The sequence below is a fragment of the Mesoplodon densirostris genome, chromosome 4 (assembly GCF_025265405.1).
Source record: "Mesoplodon densirostris isolate mMesDen1 chromosome 4, mMesDen1 primary haplotype, whole genome shotgun sequence".
NCBI classification, from domain to species: Eukaryota; Metazoa; Chordata; class Mammalia; order Artiodactyla; family Ziphiidae; genus Mesoplodon; species Mesoplodon densirostris.
Window position 1 is genome coordinate 14,846,170 of NC_082664.1, and position 26,299 is coordinate 14,872,468.

A 26,299-nucleotide genomic window follows, 5' to 3' on the forward strand; every position below is an offset into this window, starting at 1 on the left:
ACAGTTTAGAATTTTTAGTAATCAATGATAGCCTTCCGTTTTTTTCCTCCTTAACATGAGCAACAACATTTCCACTCTGTTTCTATTTTTATTTTAATTTTTTGTTTTTTTATTAAAGTATAGTTAATTTACAGTGTTTCAGATATGCAGCAAATTGATTCAGTTATACATGAATATATATATATACTTTTTCAGATTCTTTTCCATTATAGGTTATTACAAGATATTGAATATAGTGACCTGTGCTATACAATACGTCCTCATCGTTTCTCTATTTTATATATAGTAGTGTGTAACTGTTAATTCCAAGTCCCAAATTTATCTCTCCTCCCCTCTCCACTTCGGTTTCTTTCTTTTTTTTGTTGTTGTTTTTGCGGTACGCGGGCCTCTCACTGTTGTGGCCTCTCCCGTTGCGGAGCACAGGCTCCAGACGCGCAGGCTCAGCAGCCATGGCTCACGGGCCCAGCCGCTCTGCGGCATGTGGGATCCTCCTGGACCGGGGCACGAACCCGTGTCCCCTGCATCGGCAGGCAGACTCTCAACCACTGCGCCACCAGGGAAGCCCATTCTTCTGTTTCTTAAATGCATATTATTCTGCATTTTACCTAAAATCCCAGACATCACTCTACAGTGGAGCATAGAAGTCTTCCTCACTTCTTTTGACTGGTACACAGAGCTCCATAGTGTGGATGTCACATACTTTATTCTGTCAGTCCCTATAAAGGACATTTTGACTGTTTCTGGTCTTTTGCTGTTAAAAATAGAAGCACTGTACTTTTGGCCTTACACTATAAAATGTGATAAAAATGTAAGATGGTGTTAGTACTGGTGTGTGCAGAGTTTCAATTAAAAACAAAAACAGAAACAAAAAACTCCTGGACAGGAAAGATGAGCAATACCAAAGTAAGTGAGAGAGGCTCTGTTCGCCACTCTCGGTACTGTTAAGAGTTAGGCCAGGATTTCAGCAGGCATCACACTCAGTAAGTGTTTTGGGGAGGCTAAATTCAGTAACATTCATTCGGTCAACAAACAGGTATCCAGCGCCTCCCTTGTGTTAGGAGCAGCAGAAAGACCCCAGTGTGTGCTCCCGCCAATTCTCGAGCTTTTCTTTCTACACCGTCAGATTTATTAGGCTTGTCTACTCTAAAACATTGTTGCTTAGGGGTTGAATATTCAGACAGAGTTGGGCTGGAAGATATGAGGCATATGAGGCAGGTGTATTATTTATATTTGGGGAAGAAACTACACACATTGTCTTTTTACCTGAAACCTGCTCTTCTTCCTGTGTCCACATGTCAGAAAATGGCACCAGCATTCTCCCAGGCCAAAACTTAGACACATACCTCAACTTCCTGTTTCCCCCATTCAGTTCTTCATCCAGTCCTTCCAAATAACTCTTAAATTCATTAGTTTCCCTCTATTCTCACTCTCACTGCATAATTTTCACCACGGTCACTCCCTGGATTATTACAACGGCCTCCTAAATAGTCACTCCCTGAACCTCTCTCCACACCGTAGTCAGAATTTTAAAACTACTTATTTAAAAACACTGTGTCTCTGATATAAATCGTACCAGTGTTTTCTTAGCTCAGTCTCCCAAGACAATAGAAATAAAAACAAAACTAAACAAATGGGACCTAATCAAACTTGCAAGCTTTTGCACAGCAAAGGAAACCATAATCAAAACAAAAAGACAACCCACGGAATGGGAGAAAATATTTGCAAATGATGCGACCAACAAGGGCTTCATTTCCAAAATACACCAACAGCTCATACAACTCAACAACAAAAAACCAAACAACCCAACTGAAAACTGGGCAGAAGACCTAAATAGACATTTCTCCAAAGAAGACATACAGATGGCCGATAGACACATGGAAAGATGCTCAACATTGCTAATCACTAGAGAAATGCAAATCAAAACTACAATGAGGTACCACCTCACACTGGTCAGAATATGGCCATCATTAAAAAGTGTACAAATAACAAATGCTGGAGACGGTGTGGAGAAAAAGGAACCCTCTTATACTGTTGGTGGAATGTAAGTTGGTGGGAATGTAAGTTGGTGTAGCCACTGTGGAAAACAGTATGGAGGTTCCTCAGAAAACTAAAAATAGAACTATCATATGACCCAGCAATGTCACTCCTGGGCATGTATCTGGACAAAACTATAATTCAAAAAGATACATGCACCCCTGTGTTCATCGCAGCACTATTCACAGTAGCCAAGACATGGAAACAACCTAAATGTCCATCAACAGATGAATGGATAAAGAAGATGGCACATATATACAGTGGAATATTACTCAGCCATAAAAAAGAATGAAATAATGCCATTTGCAACAACATGGATGTACCTAGAGATCATTCTACTAAATGTAAGTCAGAAAGAGAAAGACAAATACCATATGCTATCACTTATATGTGGAATCTAAAATATGGCACAGATGAACCGACCTACAAAACAGAAAGACAGTCATAGAGAACAGACTTGTGGTTGCCAGGGGAGGTGGGGGTGGGGAAGGGATGGATTGGGAGTTTGGGGTTAGTAGATACAAACTATTGTATATAAAATGGATAAACAACAAGGTCCTACTGTATAGCCCAGGGAACTATATTCAATATCCTGGGAAAAACCATAATGGAAAAGAATTTAAAAAAGAATGTATGTGTATAACTGAGTCACTTTGCTGTACAGCAGAGATGGGCACAACATTGTAAATCAACTATACTTCAATAAAAAAATAAATTAAGGGCTTCCCTGGTGGCGCAGTGGTTGAGAGTCCGCCTGCCGATGCAGGGGACACGGGTTCGTGCCCCCGTCGGTCCAAGAAGATCCGACATGCCGCGGAGCAGCTCGGCCCGTGAGCCATGGCCACTGAGCCTGCGCGTCCGGAGCCTGTGCTCCGCAACGGGAGAGGCCACAGCAGTGAGAGGCCCGCGTACCACAAAAAATAAAAAAAATAAATAAAATTTAAAAAACCACTATGTGCCATTCACTGGTCTAAATGCTTTACAAATACATATTAAGTCACTGAATCCTCATAACAACCCTATGAAGTCAGTATTATTGTCAGCATTTTTAGGGAGGAGGAAACAGGCACAGAAGCAGGATTTGAGCTCAAGCAGTCTAGCTTCAAAATGTGTGTGCTTAAACGCTACTCTTTGCTGCTGATCTTTTGAACCCTAGGCCTGATTTTGTCACCCTTGCTCAAAACTCAAGCATTTCCCCATTGCTCTTAGGGTAAACACAAACTCTGATAGGGTTTTTTAGGCCCCTGAACCTCTCCGGCTTCATTTTGCTCACTCCCAGTGGTCCAGCCACAGCAGCTCCCTCCTGTTTCCCAGAGAATCATGCGTTCTCACTCTCAGGCCTTTGTATAAGCCATTTCCCCTGCCTAGATGCTTCCTAGGAGCATATTTGCCTACTTTTTTTTCTCATCCTTTAGGTCTTATTGAGCTGTTCTCCCAGGCAGCTTTCTCTGATCCATACCTAGTTTGGACTAGGGAACCCAGCTGTGTACTCTCATTATACCCTGTAACTTTTCTTTATCTTGGGGTTGTCTAATTACATGTAAATGACTGCCAGCCTGTCCGCTCCCTGAGGGCTGTCCTGGGTCTGTCCATGCCTGGCTCTGAGGGAAAAGGTGCTGGATGAAAGGAGAAGACTTGGAGAGATGAGGTTTTTTGTTCCGAGTTGCACAACTAAAAAACTTTAAAGCCAGTGTTTGAACGCAGGTCCTTCTGACACCGGAAATTGTATTATAAACCACACTGTGATATTGGAACGTTGGGGTTTGGTTGTTTAAACATTACCTTTGGGGTCCCTGGGTCTCTTCAAATTGTAGCTTAACTCTGTGGAAAGGCTGACTTTGCTTACATTCTCTGTACTCACCGTCTTAAATGCAGTTTAGTCATGTTTGCCAGTGCTGTTTGTACGAATGCTTGTGCTCTCAGATTCTGTCAGGAATCAAGTGTTTCCATCAAAACAAAGAGCTTGGCTCATTCTTTTTAGAGGAATAACCTCCTTCCCTAATATATATGCTGTAGAGCCCTAGAAATGTCTTTTGAATTATCACTGAAGGGGTGGTGCTTGCCTCTGAGTTCATGTAAACTCATAATCAGTGCTATTTTGTTACACAGATTTCCCCCACTATCTGAAGGTAGAGCAGCGTTCCAATGAAACCTGTCCTAAGCTGAAATGGTGTACAGTGAAGAAACAGTTACTTCAGGACACATCTTGCTAACGGATGCACAAAGTAAATCAGGATAAAGCACAGATACTCACAGACATAGTTCAAAGCTATGGCGGCTTGATGCTGAGCTCCTTCCTGGGGAAGTAGCTTGGTGAGGCGACTGTTGCTGCTTGGGGTGCTCACTGCCTCTCAGAAGGCTCGCTGCAAAACAAACACTGAAGGCTACTTTTGCTTTTCGCCTTTTTTTTTTTGTAAAAGCGAAAATCCTCTTCGGATTTTGGCTAGTGAAAATAGGTACTAGGTGAAGGTCTTTCATGAAAGGAAAGTGCCATAAAGTGAACTTTGGAAAAGCAGGGGAAAGCCTAATACAATGGGGAATGGGTGTACAACAAGGATATTTTATCCACTTGTGGTTCAAAATTTGTTTTTATTTTTTTAACTTTTTAATTTTTAAAAAAATTTATTTTTGGCTGTGTTGGGTCTTCGTTGCTGTGCGCGGGCTTTCTCTAGTTGCGGTGAGCGGAGGCTACTCTTCGTTGCGGTGCACGGGCTTCTCATTGCGGTGGCTTCTCTTGTTGCAGAGCACGGGCTCTAGGTGTGTGGGCTTCAGTAGTTGTGGCACGCAGGCTCAGTAGTTGTGACTCGTGAGCTCTAGGGCGCAGGCTCAGTAGCTGTGGCGCACAGACTTTGTTGCTCCGCGGCATGTGGGATCTTCCCGGACCAGGGATCGAACCCGTGTTCCCTGCATTGGCAGGTGGATTCTTAACCACTCTGCCACCAGGGAGGTTCCCAAAATTTGTTTTTAAAATTTAAATCTATTCATGACAATTCCTTGTTCCCTCCATCTATAGTGGAATTGAATTAAAGCATTTTCACTAGTGATGGAGAAATAGAATTATATAATAAACTTATATAATCACAAAAAGCATTTCAGCTTGAAGTATTCAGTGATGATACATTATATTTTTTTCCGTAAAATTACACATGATGTGGTTTTTGTAGATACCTGCCTGGTTTTGTTAGGCAGTAGTTCTAAAGTGGTTTTTCTGCCTGATACTTCCACTCTTCTTCCTTTCTTAGATGTGTGTATGTGTATAGTGGTGTGCTAATTTCCAGGTAAATTTCAACCTGTGATTTACTTACTAACCTGACGGGACAGAAGGTTTGTTAGCTAGTCATCTTCTCTATCTTAAACCCTAGGCATGTGGTATCCTGCTAGTCTTCTCTGTAATGTGTTACATCCTGCTTGGTATTAGCACAGTTATCTAAATACATAATTGGTATTTGTAAATTATTTGAAGATGTAAGTAACTGTAGAAAAGGACTTTGCAATCTGATTAATAAAGCTTTTTTTTTTTTTTGTGCGGTACGCAGGCCTCTCAACGTTGTGGCAGACCCTCAACCACTGCGCCACCAGGGAAGCCCAATAAAACATCTTTTGATCTCAGATAACTTTCCAGGATTCTGTGTAATTAAAATTTAAGAATGCAGATGTATCACATGAACAGTTAATGTTATGATTAAGTATAAGCACCACTTGAGCAGGGACTTGTTCACCACTGTGCCTCTAAAGCCTGGAACTGTGCCTGGACACATAGTAGATATTCCATTCCTTAATGATTAAATCTGAATTTACAATGAAGACTGGAAGAATTATAAAGTAGTACTTTATACCTAGATAATGGCATGCTTTTTTTTTTTTTTTTTTTGGCGGTATGCGGGCCTCTCACTGTTGTGGCCTCTCCCGTTGCGGAGCACAGGCTCCGGACGCGCAGGCTCAGCGGCCATGGCTCACGGGCCCAGCCGCTCTGCGGCATGTGGTATCTTCCCGGACCGGGGCACGAACCTGTGTCCCCTGCATCGGCAGGCGGACTCTCAACCACTGCGCCACCAGGGAAGCCCCATGGCATGCTTTTAACAATCAAATTTTTTCAGTTCTGTAAATTAGGTGCTGGGGGTACAGGGATGCAGAGATACGATTCAGATCCTCATTCACTTTACTTATTCACCAAATATTTATTGACTCCAGTTACTTTGTACCAAGGCACTGTGCTAGGAGTTGGGAATACAGGAGTGAATAGTCATGGCTCCTGCCCTCATGTTTCTTTTGGTTTGGGAAGAAGGGAGTGGGAGTGGAGGCAAGCTGGAAACTTGGATGCACGAGTTGTAAACCGGTTGGTATATTTGTTTGGCTGGAAGAATATTTTTGTCGTTTTCTTTTTTTCTGTTGTCACTCTCGATAGTGTCATAGTAATCATTACTCATCTGGTCCCCGTAAGGATTTGAGTTGTTGGCCTTTGGCTTAGAATATGATGGGAAGACTTGACATGCAGATAATGAGATTACAATGTGAAAATTGCTGTCGTAGCCCCCTGTACCGATTGCAGGGAGACTTAGGAAAAGCAACTCCTTAGTTGAGGTGGTGAAGAGTTAGCACCATGGCATGGTTAGAGAGGGCTGGATGGAGGACCCCAGATCCATGTTCAGATGTGTGTGTGACTTAACTTCTTTGAGCCTCCGACTATTGATCTGTAAATGAGGGAAGGGTATCCAGGCTGTCCTCCAGTGAACCTTTGTGGACCTGCTCCCTCCCTGTGAGCCCCCAACAAGGGCATCCTGCTTCTTCTGTTCTGCGTTTTGAACTTCTCTGAAACATTGTGCTTGAACAGTGAGTTCCTTGGCTAAGAAAGTTTGAAAATCTGTGGACTAGGTGAGCTCCCAAATTTTTCTAGGCCTAACACCCAATGATTATTACTTTAATATTCCACACATGGTTACTGCTAATATGATAGCCTCTTCCTCCCGACCCCCCCCCAAAAGCAGCAGCAACTTCTTATCAGGTAAAAATACCTTTTGTTCCTATAAAAGGTCATTTGATTGAGATGAAGTTCACTCAGAGGGTCAGTGATGATTTGAGTTCAAAACCCAAGAGTTTTAGTTCTTTATAAACTACTTGTTTTTCCTCCCCACAGTGGTCCCATGTGGCAAAGCCTTAAATGCATCCTTTAAAAGCTTTTTTTGTACCTTCTGAAGGACTCTGGAGAGCTACACACTTTGTTGTTTTAAGGTATCTATTTCTTTACATTTCCTCCAAGCTCTCCTCACTATCCAGATATTTATGTAAAAATATCATGGACTTCTTTGAGAGCATCTCTCCTTGCATATTGTTTGTTCCACTTTTTCCCACTTTTCCTTTGCTCATGATAGAATCCAATTATTGTGAAAATAATTGTGATCTCAGTGAGCAACAGGAGCTATTTTCACATACCTCTTGCCAGGAATTAGGCCCAAGGGAAGGGAACCCCACGGAAGGAAAAAGGAGACAATAGAAGAAAGACTGCATGAAGAATTCTTTTAACTCTTATTAAGTATGACCTTAAAAATTACTTGATCCCTTTGAGCCTTAGTCTCCTCTTCTGTACAATGAAGACTGTGGTACCTCCTATAGAGGGTTGTTGTGAGGATTAAAAGATGTAAATTAAGTGCTCAACCTGTTGCTTGGCCTACAGTAAAGCCCTTCATAAGCTAGATTCCCTCTCTTCTTTCCCTCTTTCCTGTGCTTTTCAATGTACCTTTTCTCTTTAGGAACTTTCCTTCCTTCCTCTATCCCCTCTTTTCTACAAATATTTATTAAACTCCTCCTGATGTATGCCAGGCATTGCTCTCAGTGCTAGGGATGCAGCAGTGAATAAAATAAGGTACTGTATCATGGAGCATACATTCCGACATCCCCTCTTCACTAAGATGCAGTTACCACCAGGGACTAGAATACAGAATATATAAAGAACTCTTACAACTCAATAATAAAAAGACAACCCAGATAAAAAATGGGGGAGAGATTTGAATAACTATTTCTATTGAAATATGAAGGGCCCACAAACACATGAAAAGATTCTCGACATCGTTAGTCACCTGGGAAATGGAAATCAGAACCACAGTGAGAAAACAGCTTACCCAGTAGGATGACTGTGATCTAAAGGACAGAGAGTAACAAGCTGGCAGCGACGTGGAGAAAGTGGAATCCTCATACCTTGTTAATGGGAGTATAAAATGGTGCAGCCAGTTAGGAAAACAATCTGACAGTTCCTCAAAATGCTGAACATGACTTACCATATGACCCAGCAATTCTGCTCCTAGGTATCTGCCCAAGATAACTGAAAACATATGTCCATATAAAAACTTGTACCTGGATGTTCATAGCAACATTATTTATAGTAGCCCCAAAGCGGAAGCAACCCAAGTGTCCCTCAACTGTTAAAGGATAAAATGTGATATAGCCATAAAATGGAATTATTATTCAGCAATACAAACGAATGGAGTACTGATACATGATACAGCGTGGATGAACCTTGAAAACATTATGCCAAGCGAAAGAAGCCAGTTACAAAAGACCATATATTGTATGATCTTGTTTATATTAAATGTCCAAAATAGGCAGATCTATGGAGAGAGAAAGTAGATTTGTGGTTGCCTAGGGCTGGTTGTGGGAGTCGGAGGGCAGGAGGTGGGTGATGGGGAGTTGCTGCTAATAGGTGTGGGGTTTCTTTTGGGGATGATGAAACTGTTCTAAAATTCTCTTACAGTGGCAGTTGCACAATTCTAAATATACTAAAAACCATAGACTTGTCCACTTTAAATGGGTGAACCTTGTATATAATCTATATCCCAGTACAACTGTTAAAAAATGTAATTAACCCTTCTCTCTTCTAATATCAACCATTTTGTGGGTCCTTTCTCCTGGGCATGTGATTATACTCTGGCCTCCCATCCTAAAACAAAGCAGGACAAAATACACACCCCACCGTGGGCCCCCTTCTGCCACCATTCTTTTTCTTTCCTTCACAGCCAAGACTCCTAAAAGTTAGAAAATAAGTAATTTAGAAATAGTTCATCATAGAAGAGTTAGAAATTAATAGATAAGCAGAAAGAAGAAAAATTTTGGATATTTAACCTCACTGCCCAGAGATAATCATTATTAACATCTTATATAATTTTAGCATTAATTTAAAAAGTTGACACCTTCTGTTTTTATTTTCACAGAGTACTGTTATAAGGAAAAGCTTAAGTTACTGTACTAAGATAGAACATTGGAATTTTTTTTTAAAGAAAAATATCTGAATCTTCTGGAATAATGTTAAGCCTGGTGGGTTTCTATGCATGATTTGATTTTTTTAAACTTTTCAGAATTGTCTAAATCAAATTTAGGGTCATTAAAACCTAATGCTTTGGAAGCGTTCATGCTCATTAGAGTGTGGATGGAATACATAAAGCCTTGTTGTATTTTAGGCCATGCTTATTACATGGCTTTTGCTTAAGCTACAGCCTGATATCACAAGAGGATTTCAGCTTTAAATATTTTAGAGTGTGTTAAAGCCCCATGCCCTATGAAATAACAATTTCATGGATTCCCTTCAGCTTCTGTGGACTGTTCAAAACGTCTGGCTGACGTTGGCTGTGAATTAAGATGTCAGCTGGTAAGATGGATTTCCTGCTTTAGAAATCCTATTGAGCTAATTTCATTGATCTTTTCTCCTTTTTGCCCATGTGCAGAATTAGACTGGCTGAGCAACCCAAGCTTTAGTGTTGGAACCATAACATCTCTGAGCCAACAAACTGAAGAGGCCACAGCCTTTGTTTCTGAAGAGTTGCTACTGACCAGGTAGTTTTTTTGATAGGTGGATTTTTAGTCTTTGTCAGTGTACCGTCTATAGCTTAGTTTGAATGATGCTTCATAGAAAACCCTGTGATAAAAGAGTTAAGTAAAACTCTTCCTTTTACCTGATGTAATGAGGTGATCTTTGACTATTTTCCCTTATCTCACTCTTACAGATTATCCTTTTTTTCTCCTTTCCATTGGAGTAGCAAGTACATGACACAGTTACTGCCAGTAATTAGGCCACAAGGGAAATGGCATCATTGTGATTCTTCAGTAACTTTATTAACCTCATTAGTAACCTTTAGAATATTGTAATTCAGGTATTTCTTTAGTTGCATAAAGATAGAAGTTGCATGCAAAAATAGAAGGAGCTTTTGTAATAACATAGGATAAAACCTCATGAAAACTTTGGGGAAAGCAAAATGGCACACATCTGTACCCAGCTTTGAAAGAATTTTGTTATAGATCACTGGCTTGAGAAATGAGCTCTCTCACAAATATAGACCAAGTGGTCTCATTAATATGATGTACTCTAAAAGTGTAGGAAGCTTTTAGAAATTGAGAATAGTTGATGCATGAGAGGGAGTAATGAGGAAGATCTCGTTATAACTTTAAAAAACAAGGACCAGAGTTAAACCTTTTTTTTTTTTTGGCATTAAGGATATGCAGGCATAATATGTAAGACTGAAAATAAACCTTTTATAGCATTAAAAAATACTGTATTTGATAAAATAACTGGTAGATTAAAAATATATAGCTTTGAAACTATAGGTTTACAAGCTTAGAAATCTTAGAAAGATTAGAATTTCTTCGGCTGATGTTATTTTAGGTCCAACTCTTAAATCTTTAAGGTGAGTTGCAATCCAGGAAGGTACTGTATAATCTATGGGCACATAATAAGTCTGTGTGAGCATTTATAGAATTTCCTTTTGCATATATGTTTATTTGCATACTTGCTTACATATTATTTCCCTAATTCTCCTTTGAAAATAATTCTATTGTTGATTTTCCCAAACAGGAGTCCTCTGAATTCAGAGCCTTCAGATGAAAGTGACACTAACAAAAAGCCCAAACAAACAAGCAGAAAAAAGAAGAAAGAGAAAAAGAAGAAAAGGAAGAAGCATCAGCACCACAAGAAAACCAAGAGAAAACGTGGGCAGTCAAGTAGCAGTGGATCTGAGTCATATACTGATTCTGAAAAGGACAGATCTTCCGGAAGCATCAGAAGCAGTAAAAAGGAATCAGAGAAACCAAAGTAGGTTTTCTATTCTCAAATACCTATGATTTTTCAAATCTTGAATTTTTCTCCCTTGATCGTTGCCACAAGTTAGACATCTGAATGACTGTTTAGCCACTCAATCAAAATGGAGTCAATAAATACCTCAGTAAAGTGGGAAAAAAACAAAAAGAGCTCTATCATTAGGTCAACATAAGAAAAGAAAACTTCATTAAAAAAAAATAGGGCCATGATTTTATTTGAGAAATATTATTTAGACACAGTAATGGTTGTGTCAAAATCTGATTCAGACAAAAAGTCTACAGGATTTCTGAAAGATGGCAGATGTGCCTTACAGTGGGCATATGGGCCAGTTCATTACTTAGCTTTACACGCTTTTGTAACGAGTAAGAAAAATGTCTTCTTTCTCTTTCTTGATATGTCTTCCTTTCATTCACTCACATCAGAACCCCTGTGTGCATAACACACACACACACACACACACACAGACACACACACACAGGTTAAGGTTAATATAGCACTTAAAAATAATCATTGCGTTTGTCCTTATTTCACATTTGTTTAGAACCACTGTGTTAAAGGTATAGAATGGCTCATGACCACAGTACTTCCTTTCCTTGGGGGCCTTTTTTCTCCTCGTGTTTTGCTCTGCTGTCTACGCCGAGCATAGTGTTCCAGGTGTTCTGCAGGTTGACCCCCGAGCAGGTGCTTTTCCTCTCTGCTTAATCTAACTTCCTCTTACATAGGGAGGCACTTTTCCCATGCGTGAGACAGGTGGTTATGTGGTGAAACTACTTGAATTATTATTCCTCATTTAACTTTTTTCTTTTCTTTGTTCATGTGGTCTAGAAGAGAGAAAATCTAAGTCCTGTCCAAGGCATACTTGAAAAAATTGAGTGCTGTTAAGACTTTTGCGACTCTTCAGGGATTATTTGCTCTTGTGGTGTGCTTAGAAGTCCCGTTGATGTCAGTGGGAGCTGTGGTCGGAGTGAGCCTGGAATCCGGCCCGTAGTCTCCAGAGAGGCAGACACCGTAGTCTTCCGGGACCCTTCTGTCTGCAGATCCGTGTTGGAGAATGCCGTAGTCCTCTGTGGCTCAGAGGACCCAGATTTATTTAGCCTTCTCTGTGTCTCAGGTGCTATCCCTGTAACCCTAGAGGAGGAAGGAATACAGGAGTCTAGCAGCAAGGTTTCGAACTTGGCTGAATTTCTGTGGGCGGGAACCACCCCACCTTGCTTGCCTTTGAGTCCCCCCAGCGGTTGGCACTGGGCCGCTCAAGTACGTTTTTGTTACATGAATGAATGGATGAATATACCATTGATATTGTTGCTTTTTTAGTATGTCTTCAAAGCAAAATACATTCATTGCTGTGTGTTCTGAAGACTCATCTTTATCTTTTTTATGGCTGATGAAAATGAGTTTTAAAGGATTTCCTGAAACTGTACAGGAAGGACCATAAGAACTTGAAAGGTAGTTATTTTCAGCCTCTGCTTAACCACATCAGCGGTGATCTTTACAGCCTCTTGATAGTTTTCTGATCCAGAGAGCATTTTTAAGTCTGTTGACATTTTGTAGAATATCCCCATTAAGATCAGAGTGGATTGTTCGTGTCTTTGTCTTTTACTTTCTCCCTACTCACTTCTGCAGTCTGTTCCTGGGACGGTGACCTGGAAGAATCGTTTGTTTCTGTACAGACAGGGAGTAAGATATTACTGAGTTGTGAGAGTCTTTCCGTGATGTCAGGAAAGCGGCCTGGAGGGAGGGGTGGGTTGCATACCATATGGGACTCTATTTCAGGGTGATGGAGGGACAGCTTCCCCAGAGGTCACAGCTTATAACTGACCTTTGTGTCCTAGGATGAGCTCTTCTTCACCTTCAGGGGGAGGCGCTTCCTTCCTCATACACAGCCTAGACCACAGCCTGCTTCCTGACCGCAGTACCCAGCAGGGGAGGAATGAGGGCTTGTTGCCCCCCAGGGGTGGTCTGCAGCCTGGCCCTTCCCGCCCCCTCTCCGCACTGGCTTTCCATTTCTTTCTGGAATGCATCGATCTCTTTCTCTCCCTTTGCTGCCCCTTTCAGTTTTTGTCATCAGAAAGCCCTCCACAGTTGTTCTGGAGGGGAATGTGTTAAAAATCACCATGTATTTTAACCCGAGATGCATCATTCAACAAATATTTATTGAGTAGCTACTTTGTGTCCCTGAAATACCATTCAGCCAATAATTGATTTAGAAGCCGTTAGAATCTTTATTTCTATCTGGGCAGAGCCAAAAAGCAAAGATGTAACAACACTTAATGGCTGTTTTGACTACTTTGGCACTTTCTTGTGTCAGCAGCATTATGAACTCATTTTCTTTAGAGGAAGAAAGAAGTTAGATGCCAGAAAAAAACCTCCCTCTTCTTTGACTCCTAGGGAACTGGTTCCCTTTGTATCTGAAAGTCTGCCAAGTCACAAATTGGTTCAAAGGGATAAATAAGGGTCTTGTCTTATAGTGGACTCTCTGCCCTTTAGATAGAGGTCCGGACGTATAGGCAAAACACCCTACACAGAGCCCAGACTATAAAAATGAGACTTAGACCATGCCTGTACAGTAGCACACAAGACTGAAGAATTTAGAACTGTGGCTTTGTTGCTGTTGTTGTTTTTAATTGGAATAAATTATCTGAGCACTTTCAAGTAAGTTAGGCAAAGTTAGGGCAGCCTTATCTTTCTCTCTCTCTCTCTTTTTTTTTTTTTTTTTAGAAAAAACCTTGTTTATAAATATACTTAAAAATCAAGTTATAATCATTTAAATGAATTATTTTTTTAAAAAACACCTATATCCTTCACGTCTATTTCTGGGATAAGTTGACTTCATTTCTTGGTAAAGGTCACTTAATGTTGACAGTTTTTGCTCTGTATTTTAAAACTTTCTCCAGAGTAGGAGTCCTCTTCCCATTTTTATGGCATGTGCACATTTTATGTACTTAGGTGTGCTTGATGCTGTACGGAGTTTGAAATGTGTAACTTTCACATTTCTGAAACATGAAATATGTAACTGGGAGATTTCTAAGTGCCTCTTCCCTTTTCTTGTTCGCCTTCCTTTGTCCCACAGCCAAGAAAATAATGCCACTGCTGATATTGGACGTCACTTTGTTTGGCTTGAGGACGTTCAGGCTCTGACGGGAGAAACCTTCAGAACAGATAAGAAGCCGGATCCTGCAAACTGGGAATATAAGTCTCTTTACCGAGGAGATGTAGCAAGGTATCCATTGTATAGCTCTCCCTGGCTTTCCCTGGCGGGAGGGAACTTCCTTCTCCTCTGTGCTCTCTCAGCACTGTCTGCGTCTCTTTGCCTCCCCACCCCCGCCATCGACTCTGTTGACTTTTACCCACTGTTAACTTGTGTAGGCATATACGATAGAAGGTGAGTGATCTCACATTCTAAAATAAAATTTTAAACCTTGAGATCAGGACCCAGGTCAGATTAATCTTATTTAGCCATGGTGCTTGGCATAGTGTGTGGCATAGTAGGTGTTCAACGAATATTTGTAGAATGAATGAACCGAAAAATACCTTGAAATAATTGTGACTCTCCGTAAACCATTTGGTCTAATCTATATGCCGTTCTTAGAAGTTACAAAAGCCTTTTATTTATCCACCCCCTGCAACGCACACATGCCATTTTAAAAAATGACATTAAATGGTAATGACTTTTTCAAACTGTTTCCAGCATACATACGTCACCAGATAATCGTAAAAATAGCTGATGGTATTTGCTTCAGTAATGAGTTTAAACTTTTCTCCTCTAATCTGTCAATCAAAAATATTTGAATCCTCAATAAACCCTTTAGACACTTAGTACTTTGTAAGAACAATAATACACAGTCTCTGTTCCCAAACAGCTTATAGGTAATGAAAACTGAAGGTAGAGAATCATGGAATATATGGCCAAGAGGAGGCCTTGAAGATCATTATCATTCTTCATGGGCTAATTAGTTTTTAAAGTAAAGTTTAGTTCCCATTACTTTTCTGCACCTCCACATTTTAGTCATGTTGTCACTCATTGTGACACTGTAACTCACCACATAAGCAACTCCAACTAAAATTTCCTCTATGATGAGTTTATATCAGTTTTTTTGGGTGCGTATTTGTATCTCCATACTGTCTACTAAAACCTCATGGCAGGGAGTAAATGACTATCATATTTAAAGTGTATTTGTGTATTTTTAGAATGATTTTAATGCTCCCTAAAGTCCTGTGCGGTTTTTCATGCCGCAGATGTGGGGATACACAGCAAATGCTGGATTGGCATGAAGTATGTAGCATGATCCTGTGCGTGTTCTCTCACCGATGCTAGCCTGTCTGACCCTCACAGCTGCTCCATGAGGAGGGGGCACTCTGATTTTACCAACGAGGAAAGGAGTCTCAGAGATGAAGTACCTTCTCAAGGTCATACAACCAGGAAGCAGGAGAGTTGGGGTTTAAACCTGGATTTCTCTGACTTCAGATGTTCTTCCACTGTCCACACACAAAAAAGAAGAGACAGGTTGGGTGGTAGGGCATTTTCTAGGCTGGGAAACAGAAGGCTCTGGTTCTCATTCTGACTTTGCTGTTGACTAGTAATATAATCCCAGGCAAGTCTCTTAACTTCTCTGAGCTTCCATTTCTTCAGTTGTAAATTGGGAATTGTAACGCCTGCTGTGCCTTACACTCAAATATCAAAAATATTTGCTATGAAATTAGAAATTGGTGTGCAAATAGAAAGAGTTATTATTTAGTAATAGATTGAAAAAAAGAAAAAATATGAACAGAGAGTGGCTCTTGAGCCTCTGTTAATCAATGGCCCAGAGCTCAGGAAGAGTAATTAAAGACAACTTTATTAATCTAAACTACAAAGAGACTACTACAAAGGGCTTAGGGCATTGGTGTGATTTCCTAGTAAATTACTAAAACTTAAGTGAGGCAAGTCTTGTCCAGATTAATAGCTGTACAACTGTTGGTGTCCAAGTCTGAGAAGGTGTTGGTCCCATGGTACTCTGAGCTGCTCAGGGGACGGTGGGAATACTGTGTCAGGTACTGAATTTTCACACTTTTTAAGAGGGATACTGACAAACCAAGAGCATTGAGAGGAAGGTGAGCAGACACTTGGCTAAGGCCATTGCATGAGGATGAGGTGAGGGCTTGTGGGTATTTGGCCCCTGTCAAGGATATGGTCGTCGTTTTGTAGGCTTTGTTGGACTGTCTTTTGGAAGGTGGGTTGGCAATGTTCTGTGTAACTTGGGAAGCAGAACCGGGACCAGTGAGTGGAAGTCTGGCTCAGCATAAAAGCGATCTAAGAGTGTGAGCATCCCAGCAATGATGTGTGTTTTGGAGCATTGTCGTAAGCAAGGGTCAGGTTCTAAAGTTAGTGTATAACAAGTCAGAATTACCTTTGGAAAATTCCGTAGGACTAATATACTATCTGTCAGTGAAGTTCAGCTAGTTTTTTCTCCATTTTTGGAAGAGATTATTGTTTCTTTGGCTATATACCAGATGAAATAATTGGCTTAAGTTTAGGAGCCAAGTTGTATGAAATAATAATAATAATTTAAACTTATCTAGTCCTTACTGTATGGCTAAGGACTTTACATATATAATTTAATTTTTTTTCTATTTATTTATTTAGTTATTTTTGGTTGTGTTGGATCTTCGTTGCTGCGTGTGGGCTTTCTCTAGTTGCGGCGAGCGGGGGCTACCCTTCGTTGCGGTGCACAGGCTTCTCACTGCGGTGGCTTCTCATTGCAGAGCACAGGCTCTAGGTGTGCGGGCTTCAGCAGTTGTGGTGCGTGGGCTCAGTAGTTGTGGCTCGTGGGCTCTAGAGCACAGGCTCAGTAGTTGTGGCACACAGGCTTAGTTGCTCCGCAGCATGTGGGATCTAATTCCCTGACCAGGGATTGAACCCATGTCCCCTGCATTGGCAGGCGGATTCTTAACCACTGCGCCACCAGGGAAGTCCCAGGACTTTACATATATAAACTTTTTTGATCATCCTAGCAATTCTCTGACATAAGGTATTGTTATTATCCCTGTTTTACAGACAAGGAAACTGAGGCACAGTTTGTTTGTTTGTTTGTTTTTTAAAACTTGATCATGGTCACCCAGCTAGTAAATGGTGGAGTTGGAATTTGGACCTAGGCAGTCAGACACTGAGAAGGCATGTGTGAATTGAATTCGCCAAAGGAAAGGCAAATTCATGTTGCTCAGCCCAGCTTACTCTGGGGCTCAGACCCACTGAGTGGATTTAGGGCAGAACTGGGTGTTTGATTTAAACATATTCTCTTCCCAAACCCTTTCCCTTTTTCTTTTCTTTTCATTTCTTTCACTCTTTCTTTCTTTCTCTCTCTCTCTCTTTTTTTTGGGGGAGGTGACTAAGTACCTGTATCTGAATTTATTTAAATTAGATACATGTGATATCATTCACTGAACCTCCAAACAAAGTGGGGGTCCCTACCTCTGGAATTATTCAAGTGAAGACTAGCTGATTATTTGGTAAGGATTTTATAGGAAAGTGCCTTTATTTGGGGAACTATTGCATTAATCCTAGGTTCTGTCCAATTATTGAGGTTCTGTGATAAGTGATAAATTGTATAGAACCTAAATATCCAACAGTAGGGAAATGATTAAATAAATTATGACACACTCTTCCAATGAACCAGTTTGAAGCCAATAAAAATTGTATTTTCTAAAACTAATGGTATGGGGAAATGCTTAAAAGTAGGGAGGAAAGCCTGAAGCTATATATCAGCTATTTTAAAAAAGGATGTGTGTATGTATATATATGAATATATGCATATGCACATTATCTGAAAGTTGATACTTAATAATGTAGGCCAGTAGCATTCTTTTTTCTCCTTTATCATTTTCATCAAATTTGTTATAAAAGGAAGCTATTAAAATCAGTTTTACAAAATGCAGTTTTAAAGTCAGAAAACATTTTTTAAGAGATTGAATATCTAAAATCTTGTTCATTTTTAGTGAAAATAAAATAGTAATTAAGGAAAACAAAACTAGTTTTTAACTTAAAATTTGTTTCTTAGGGGTTGAAAGGCTTATATAGAGCTGTTTTAGCCTATTTTATCTCATCACCCCTTTGCTAAAGTTGTTTGACTCATAAATGGAAAGGAGAGAGATTATCCAGAGGTAATCCAGGAGGAACGGGAGAGAGGATAAAGAGAAAGGGTTTGAGAGAAAACTCGTGTGTGTGAGAGAAACTATTCCCGCAAAGTGGAATCACCACAGTAGAGCAGTGGGGGAGGCACAGGCAAGCAGAGAGCTTCTCAGGTCTCTGTTGACAGTGAGGAAGGAGAGGAGGTGATGGAGCTGGACCAGGATGATGTGGAAGAGAAGCTCCCTGGGAGTTGACAGAAGATGGCAGCACCTCTCTCTTGCTTTTTTCTCTCCACAGCATTTTATTGTGAAAAAATTTCAAAATACAGCCAAAGTCGAAAGAATTTTACAGTGAGCACTCATATAACCATGCCCTGCGTTCTACCATTAATGTCTCTGTGCTTGCCTTGTCACATACGTGTCCATTCGGCTGTCTACCCACCCATCTTAATTTTTGGATGCGTCTCAAAGTAAACTGCAGAAATCAGTACACTGCCCCCTAAATACTTCAATGTGCATATCATTGGCTAGAGTTCAAGATTTGCTTATTTTTTCTTTTGATTTAAAATTTACTTACAGTGTAATAATCCACATCTTTATTTGCTGAGTTTGACAAATGCATATACCTGTGTAACCCAGACACCTATGAAAATAGAGGACATTACTGTGACCCCAAGAAGTTTCCCCAGGCTCCTTTCCACTCAGTCCACACACCACCTCCCTAGAGAAGATTACCATTCTAATTTTTTTCCACCATCAATTAGTATGGTCTATTCTAGAATTTCATATAGATGGAATCATATAGCGTGTGCTCCATTGTATCTGGCTCCTTTCACTCGGCATAATGTTTTTGAGTTTCATCCATGCTATGGCATTTATCAGTAGTTTGTTCCTCTTCCTGGTGGGAGTATTCCATCAATGGCCATACCACCATTTGTTTATCCATTCTTCTATTGATGGACACCTGGACTTTTTCCAGTATTTGGCTGTAAGGAATAAAGCTGCTGAGAACATTTGTGCACAGCTCTTTGTGTAGACGTGTGGTTTCCTTTTTCTTGGGTAAATACCTAGGAATAGAATTGCTAGGTCATAGGGTAAGGTCTGTGTTTAGTTTTTTTAAGAAACTGCCAGACCTTTTCCCAAAGTGATTGTACCAGTTTACATTCCCACCAACAGCATATGAGAGTCCCGGTTACTCCACAGATCATTTGCCAACATTTGGTATTGTCAGTCCTTTTAATTTTAGCTGTCTGGTGGGCCTGTGCTGTATCTCACTGTGGTTTTAATTGCTTTTCCTTGATGACTAATGATGTTGACCACTTTATGTGCTTATTGGTCATTCATATCTTTTGTGACATTTCTGTTCAGATCTTTTGCCCATTTTTAAATTGGGTTGTTTGTATAACATACATACAGAAAAGTGTGCACAGTTTTCCTTAGCTTTTGTGCACATATTCAGTAGTCTCGTGTTTAACTCTGGGGACGCCTACATGATCCATAAAAGCATTTCAGAACCCAGCCTCTTTTCCTGTAGAGTAGAAAATAGCCAAATGTAATTTTATTTGACATACTTTGTTTCAGGATTAAAAAAAGAATCTTAGACCTCTCTGTTATCTTAAGTAGGGACACAGGGCAGTACTGAGAAAAAGGGACTGGTCTAGGAGACAGATGACCTAGCGTCACCTGAGGTCTCAGCGTCCTCATCTAGGAATGGTGTAAAAGAGGAGATGATTTCCGCCTTGCCTGTCACACATGATTGTGATGTTCAGATGACATAATGTATGGGACAGTGCTGTACAAAGCTGCAGGGGAATATAAGTTACTAAGATCTGGAAGACAGGCGTGATCTTAAATTCATGAGACGTAAACAAAGAGTCATGTTAGAGGAATAAGTCAGGCAGGAAAAGTTAACAGCTAATCCTTGTACTTCTCTAAATAGAAGCAATTTGAAGGGAAGGTGAATTTGAATGTATGCAGTTAACTTGCAGAACAGAGTGTGTCTGCTGGGTCTTCAGTGATTTGGATCCAGGGCACATGTTCTCTCAGTAACTTGTTTTCTTTTTCAAATATAAGATACAAGAGGAAAGGAGACTCCTGCCTTGGCATTAACCCTAAGAAACAGTGTATATCTTGGGAGGGGACTTCCACAGCAAAGAAGCGGTCACACAAGCATGTCGAGCGCTACTTTACAAAGAAGAGTGTGGGATTAATGAACATTGACGGAGTTGCCATTAGCAGTAAAACTGAACCTCCCTCATCAGAGTCGATCTCATTTATCCCAGTGAAGGGTGCAGAGGATGTGGTTTCCCCTGTTACAACCTGGTTGAACCCTCTGGGGATTTATGATGAAGCCACCACGCAGTGGTTACAAGGCCGGGGTCCTTCAGGGCAAGAATCCAAGCAGCCAGATTCACAGCCCAACAGAGAGAACATGCTTCTCAAGGCCAAGGTGGAGGAGTTTAACAGGAGGGTTTGGGAGAATCCTCGGGATATTCAGCTGTGGATGGCATTTGTTGCTTTTCAGGTAAGTATCGCTGTCCCAGTTCTCTTACCTTAGAATAACGGTCTTAATTTGGGGCACTGATTTACTCTGCAGTGATTTTTGAACTCCTAGGAGGAACCCTGGTGCCGGGCCTCTAAAGATAACTAGAATTCAGCCCTTGCCTTGAGTTTACTCAAAAGCCCAGTGAGGAAGGATAAATGCCATCTGGGGTAATAAATGCTATAACATCTAATTTGGGGATGGAATGAGGGGGTGACTCGCCACTAGGGAGTAAGAAATGGCTTCCAACGGATGGTGAAACTTGAACAGAATCGTGAAAGAACAGTAGATGCTAACCAGGCAGGGGGAGGCGTTCCTGAAATACAAACAGAACATGCGAAGTGCACAGAATTGCAAAGAGGGGCTGCCTGTGCAATGACGTAGTTAGAGCTATGTGCTCCCCTTCTGGAACACATGGATTTGTCTTCGTCCCACTTATCTTTTTGAACCACTTATATAATTATCATATTTGTCCTACATTTGGCTGTGTTATTGGTAAAACTGGCTCTTCAGAAAAGGTTTTCAAGACATTGCATGCTAGTTATTGATACATAAATCTAAGTTTAAAATGACAGAGAGTGGATAGGTAAATTAGGTGAACTAAACACAAGATCAAACATGTCTGAATAACAATTCATTTTGAGAGGTGAGAAACCGTTAGGGCCTTATAAGTCACTCTACAAGCAGCCTTGAAATCCTGAGGGTCCCCCACTTCCATTTGCATTTGTAAATTGGTGTTTTTGTTGTTGAGGACGAGGTCATGAGAAGTCCGGGCCTGTACGCCATCGAGGAAGGAGAGCAGGAAAAGCAGAAGCGGTCCCTGAGGCTGGTTCTGGAGAAGAAGCTGGCCATTCTGGAACGGGCCGTGGAAAGCAACCCGAGCAGCGTGGATCTGAAACTCGCCAAGCTGCAGCTCTGCACCGAGTTCTGGGAGCCCTCCACTCTGGTCAAAGAGTGGCAGAAACTGATATTTTTACATCCCAACAATACAGCCCTTTGGCAGAAATACCTTTTATTTTGCCAGAGCCAGTTTAGCACCTTTTCCATATCAAAAATTCAGAGTCTTTATGGAAAATGCTTGAGTACTTTGTCTGCTGTTAAGGACGGCAGCATCTTGTCTCACCCTGAGCTGCCTGGCACTGAGGAGGCCATGTTTGGTAAGGAGATGATGACCAGATCCTCGTAGGCGGGAGGAGCTGTACTTTCTTTTGGCTAAGTTGAAAATGAAGATTTGTTTTCGGTTTATTTTAGGAATGTCTAAGTCGATAAAACTGATTTTTAAAAAAGATATTATGACTCCTTTTGATAACAGGTTCTCCCCCTCCAGCTTCTTGGTGGTGGGGCATTAGAGCCAGTAGGGTTCGGAAAATATCACCAGACTAGAAGTTCCAACTTTTCTACTTATTACTCAGGTAAATGTAGTCAAGTCTCTTAACTGCTTTGGCTGTTGGTGGCCTTCTCTATTGAGATGCCTGCACTGCTCAGCTGACCCATTATAGCGTAGGGTCTGAGGCATTAGTGTTTGCGGGATGCCCTGACTGGCTGGAAATCACTGATAGATGTAGGTTTTTGCTATTATTATACTGTTGCCATTTTTGGCAGGTCCTGAAGGAGACTAGAATATAAATTTTGTCCAGTAATGAGGCACGGGAGCTGGAGAGTGTCACTCTTGACTTGAATCCTGAGTTTGCCCTTCATGGGTCCTGGTGTGACCTTGGATAGGTTCCTTAACCTGTTTGAGCTCTAGTTTCTCCCTCAGCAGCAATAGTACAATACCTGCTTTACCTGATTGTTGCGCACGTCAGCTAAGATAAGATATGGTGAGTCTAGCTCAGTGTCTGGCATGTAGCAGGTGTTTATTTGATCAAATCCCTGCAATCGAATAGTGCTACTAATTTCTAAAGATAGAAATATATTGCTCTAGAAATAATAAGCATTTACTCCACTGACTTAAAGAGTCTCATGTTTGATATCCTTTGTGACGGGCTCAAACAGCTTAATGGTATTTAGTAGATGGAATTGTACCACAGTTAAAATGAACTGAAATTTTCAAACATGGAACCCTGATTTGTTTACAGCGGACTGAGTACACAATGAAAACTGCTTGTGAATAATGCCATCTAGTGATCAGTTGAGTACAGATCTTTGCTTTCTGATAAAAAATCTACAACGCCATCCTTTTCCTAGAATTTTTCTCATATTAATGAGCTTTGAGTATTTGATAACCAATATTCAGACCATCCTCTTGCCTTATTTTATTGTTACTATTCGAACTCTGTGATAGTTTCACATAAAAATGAGAATGTACTTTCATTGCAGTACTATTTGAGTCCTTTAAAATCAGGACATGTATGTCCCACAGCTTTGAAAATATTAACAGTCACTAATTTCAGGGAAGAGATGTTCTGGGTGTTGAACTGCATGTCTGTAGGAGTTATGTTCTCTCCCTTTTTGGGTGTTAACCAGGGTTCTTCCCCTTTGCTCTCCCTGCCTGCAGCCCTCTTTCTTCAGCAGTGCCACTTTCTGCGGCAGGCTGGTCACTCCGAGAAGGCCGTCTCTCTGTTCCAGGCCATGGTTGACTTCACCTTCTTCAAACCCGACAGTGTGAAAGACCTGCCTACCAAAGGACAGGTGCAAGTCCTGCTTGAGTCCCCCCACCCCGTCTCCATCTCTCTCCCTCCCCCTCTCCCTCTTTCGTCGGGGGGTGTGGATAATGGGAGGTGGTGGTCGTATTTTTTAAATATTTATATCCTCCTTTACATCAGTCCTGTTGAGGATTGTTCCTCAGACATATTCTGGCAATCCAAGGAAAATTCCATAATGAAAGTAGTGAAACATGGAGAGAGGAAAGACGATCCCTCCACCTCCCCAAATACAAAGATTCACTTGTGTTCCTTTTCTTTCCCTTACTTACTGCCCGTGTTTAAATGCTAGTTGCCCCCGCCCTCCAGGCAGGCAGTTGTCATGCCCTTTAAACTGTGGTCCTCTCTCCTGCCTCTGTGGATTCTAATCTGGGTCTCGTGTCTCTCCCCTGGTGAACCTTTCCACCACCTAAAATCTTTGCTGGAGTTGCAAGTGAAATTACATGTTGGTGCTTTGTCAACACCGATCCTGACTGGGGGTGGGTAGGGCTGGGGGGGTTAGGCATTTAGAAGATGAAGGAACATTGCCAATATTTGTGATGTGAAGCAATAGAAAAAACTTACCGTAGAACTATCCAAATAAGAAAACCTTCTTTTCCCTTTTTCCACTCAAGAAAACTCAGTTTTCTACTCAGCAAAGAGGGTCTGATGAGAGATGGATTGGACATCTGAATTTATGGTGAACTTTCAAAGGTCTTTCGTGACAGGCAATGGTCTCCATCTTGTGGAGCTTTCATGAACTGCCTGTAAAGACTTTTTACCATCCTTATTTTTAACCTTTTTTTCCTAGACAAAATTGGGTTAAAGAATATTGGTTAGTATTGGTATAACTGATTATTAGTATAACAAACCAGATAACACAGTTATTTTAAGACACGTTTTGCTGTTTGAATAACGTGCTGTGCTGCAGAAGTGGTTCTTAGCCTCTCTGCGGAGCCTGGGGTATGTGCTGGGGGTCAGGATCAAAATTGCCCTCACCCCCACCCCTTTGCTGACACCCTCTGGGGTGGGAGCAGTTGCTGATGGGCTTGGGGGGCGCTGCCCAGGACAGAAGCATCACCCAGGGCTGGCCCACGCACTTGAGGCTTTAAATACTCTTGAGGGCATGACCACACCTCAACTTACTTAATACATGTTCCCAGCACACAGTAGGGACCAGTGCTTGTTGGCACCGAGCTGAAGGTAGTGGGCACCCAGTGAATAAGAGGTCTGTAATTTCAAAGCATGTGTATGACAACTTTGAAGCTTTTATTTAATGACATTCCATACCTTTGTAACTGAGAGACACTGTTACCATAAACAGAGTGGTACAACAGAAAACAGGCAGAGTCTGGGATTACTGGTCTGTGTTTCTGTGGAATAAATGAATTGGTTATAACCATTCATCACACTTAAAAAAACAAACCTTCTTTTCCTTGACTGTGCTTCTGCCATCCCTTTTATTTATTTATTTATTTATTTTTTTGCGGTACGCGGGCCTCTCACTGTTGGGGCCCCTCCCGCCGCGGAGCACAGGCTCCGGACGCGCAGGCTCAGCGGCCACGGCTCACGGGCCCAGCCGCTCCGCGGCATGTGGGATCTTCCCAGACCGGGGCATGAACCCGTGTCCCCTGCATCGGCAGGCGGACTCTCAACCACTGAGCCACCAGGGAAGCCCTGCCATCCCTTTTATAAGAGCAAATCCTGTAAAGAGGGAGTGTAGTCCTCCCGGTTCCCCTTGCCGAGGTGGCTGCCTGCACTCGGAGCGCAGGGCCTGGCCCTCCTGTGGCTCTCCTGGATGCAGACGGGGGCTCAGGCTGGGTCATCCTGCCGCTCCTGCCCTTTGAAGCCTGCTCGTTCTTCTTCGAGAGGTTTCTTGCAAAAGCTTTCATTGAACAGGTTACTGGCTCACTTTTTTTTTTTTTTTTTTTAATTTATTTGGTTGCACCAGGTCTCCTTAGTTGCGGCTTGCCAGCTCCTTTAGCTGCAGCTCACGGGCTCCTTAGTTGTGGCATGCAATCTCTTAGTTGCGGCATGTGAGATCTAGTCTCCTGACCAGGGATCGAACCCAGGCCCCTGCATTGGGAGCGTGGAGTCTTAACCACTGAACCACCAGGGAAGTCCCTACTGGCCAACTTTCAAAGTCCTGATTGCCAGGTGATGACATGTTCAGTTTCCTGTTCATGGAAGTGTTCACGTTTGTTCCATAGGGAATTGCTGCCGCCAAACTGCCCCCACACGCTGCAGGCCTGGTGGCCAGATGACTGAGGGAGGGGCCAGGCTTTACCCTGCAGGCCTGTTTGTTCACGGGGTGCCAGCCGTGTTCAGCCGTCTCCCAGCAAACACTTATTGAGTCCCTCCTCTGTGTTGGGCACAGTGCCAGGTGCTGGGGGTTTACTGTAATTGAGATGTGGTCCTGACCTCTAGAGCTTACAGTCTGTCCTGTTGAAACTTTGGTAATATAATATTGTAAATCAACTGTAATTCTATTAAAAAAAAAAAAAAGACGTTGAATCTCCTTCCCCTCCAAAGGTCTTGAAAGCAACATGACTTCAGGTATCAGTTAGGGGGCCCAGTGGCATTCAGGGAACTGGCAGTGCCACTGTCCCTGGTCAGAACCAGCAAATTGTCCCTCTGCCACCCAGCTGCAGGTCCCTTTTGGTGGGCTTGGCCCGTCTTTCTGTAACTAACCTTAGAGGCGTCCTCCCATCACCTTGTGCCATATTCTGTTTGTTAGGAGAAGCCGCTGGGCCCAGCCCACATTCAAGGGTGTGAATACCTCAGGGCAGGGGAGGGCCACAGGGGCCTCTCTTGGTGGCTGCCTGTCACACTAATTGTTTTTTCTGTTTTGTGTATCGTATATCTACTCCCAAGACTGATGACAGGCAAGATTTCAAGAATCATAAGCCCCACTTATGC

General features: G+C 41.7%; 1 protein-coding gene across 1 annotated transcript in view; it reads left to right on the forward strand.

The window, feature by feature from the left end:
• The window catches only part of NRDE2 (NRDE-2, necessary for RNA interference, domain containing), a 48,796-nt gene that overhangs the window by 7,086 nt on the left and 15,411 nt on the right, over positions 1 to 26,299 (forward strand). The window contains exons 2-7 of the mRNA XM_060095734.1: positions 9,747 to 9,855; positions 10,871 to 11,107; positions 14,184 to 14,333; positions 20,291 to 20,741; positions 21,511 to 21,916; positions 23,257 to 23,390. Coding sequence (XP_059951717.1) covers positions 9,747 to 9,855; positions 10,871 to 11,107; positions 14,184 to 14,333; positions 20,291 to 20,741; positions 21,511 to 21,916; positions 23,257 to 23,390 — 1,487 coding nt within the window. The remainder of the gene's footprint in view (positions 1 to 9,746; positions 9,856 to 10,870; positions 11,108 to 14,183; positions 14,334 to 20,290; positions 20,742 to 21,510; positions 21,917 to 23,256; positions 23,391 to 26,299) is intronic.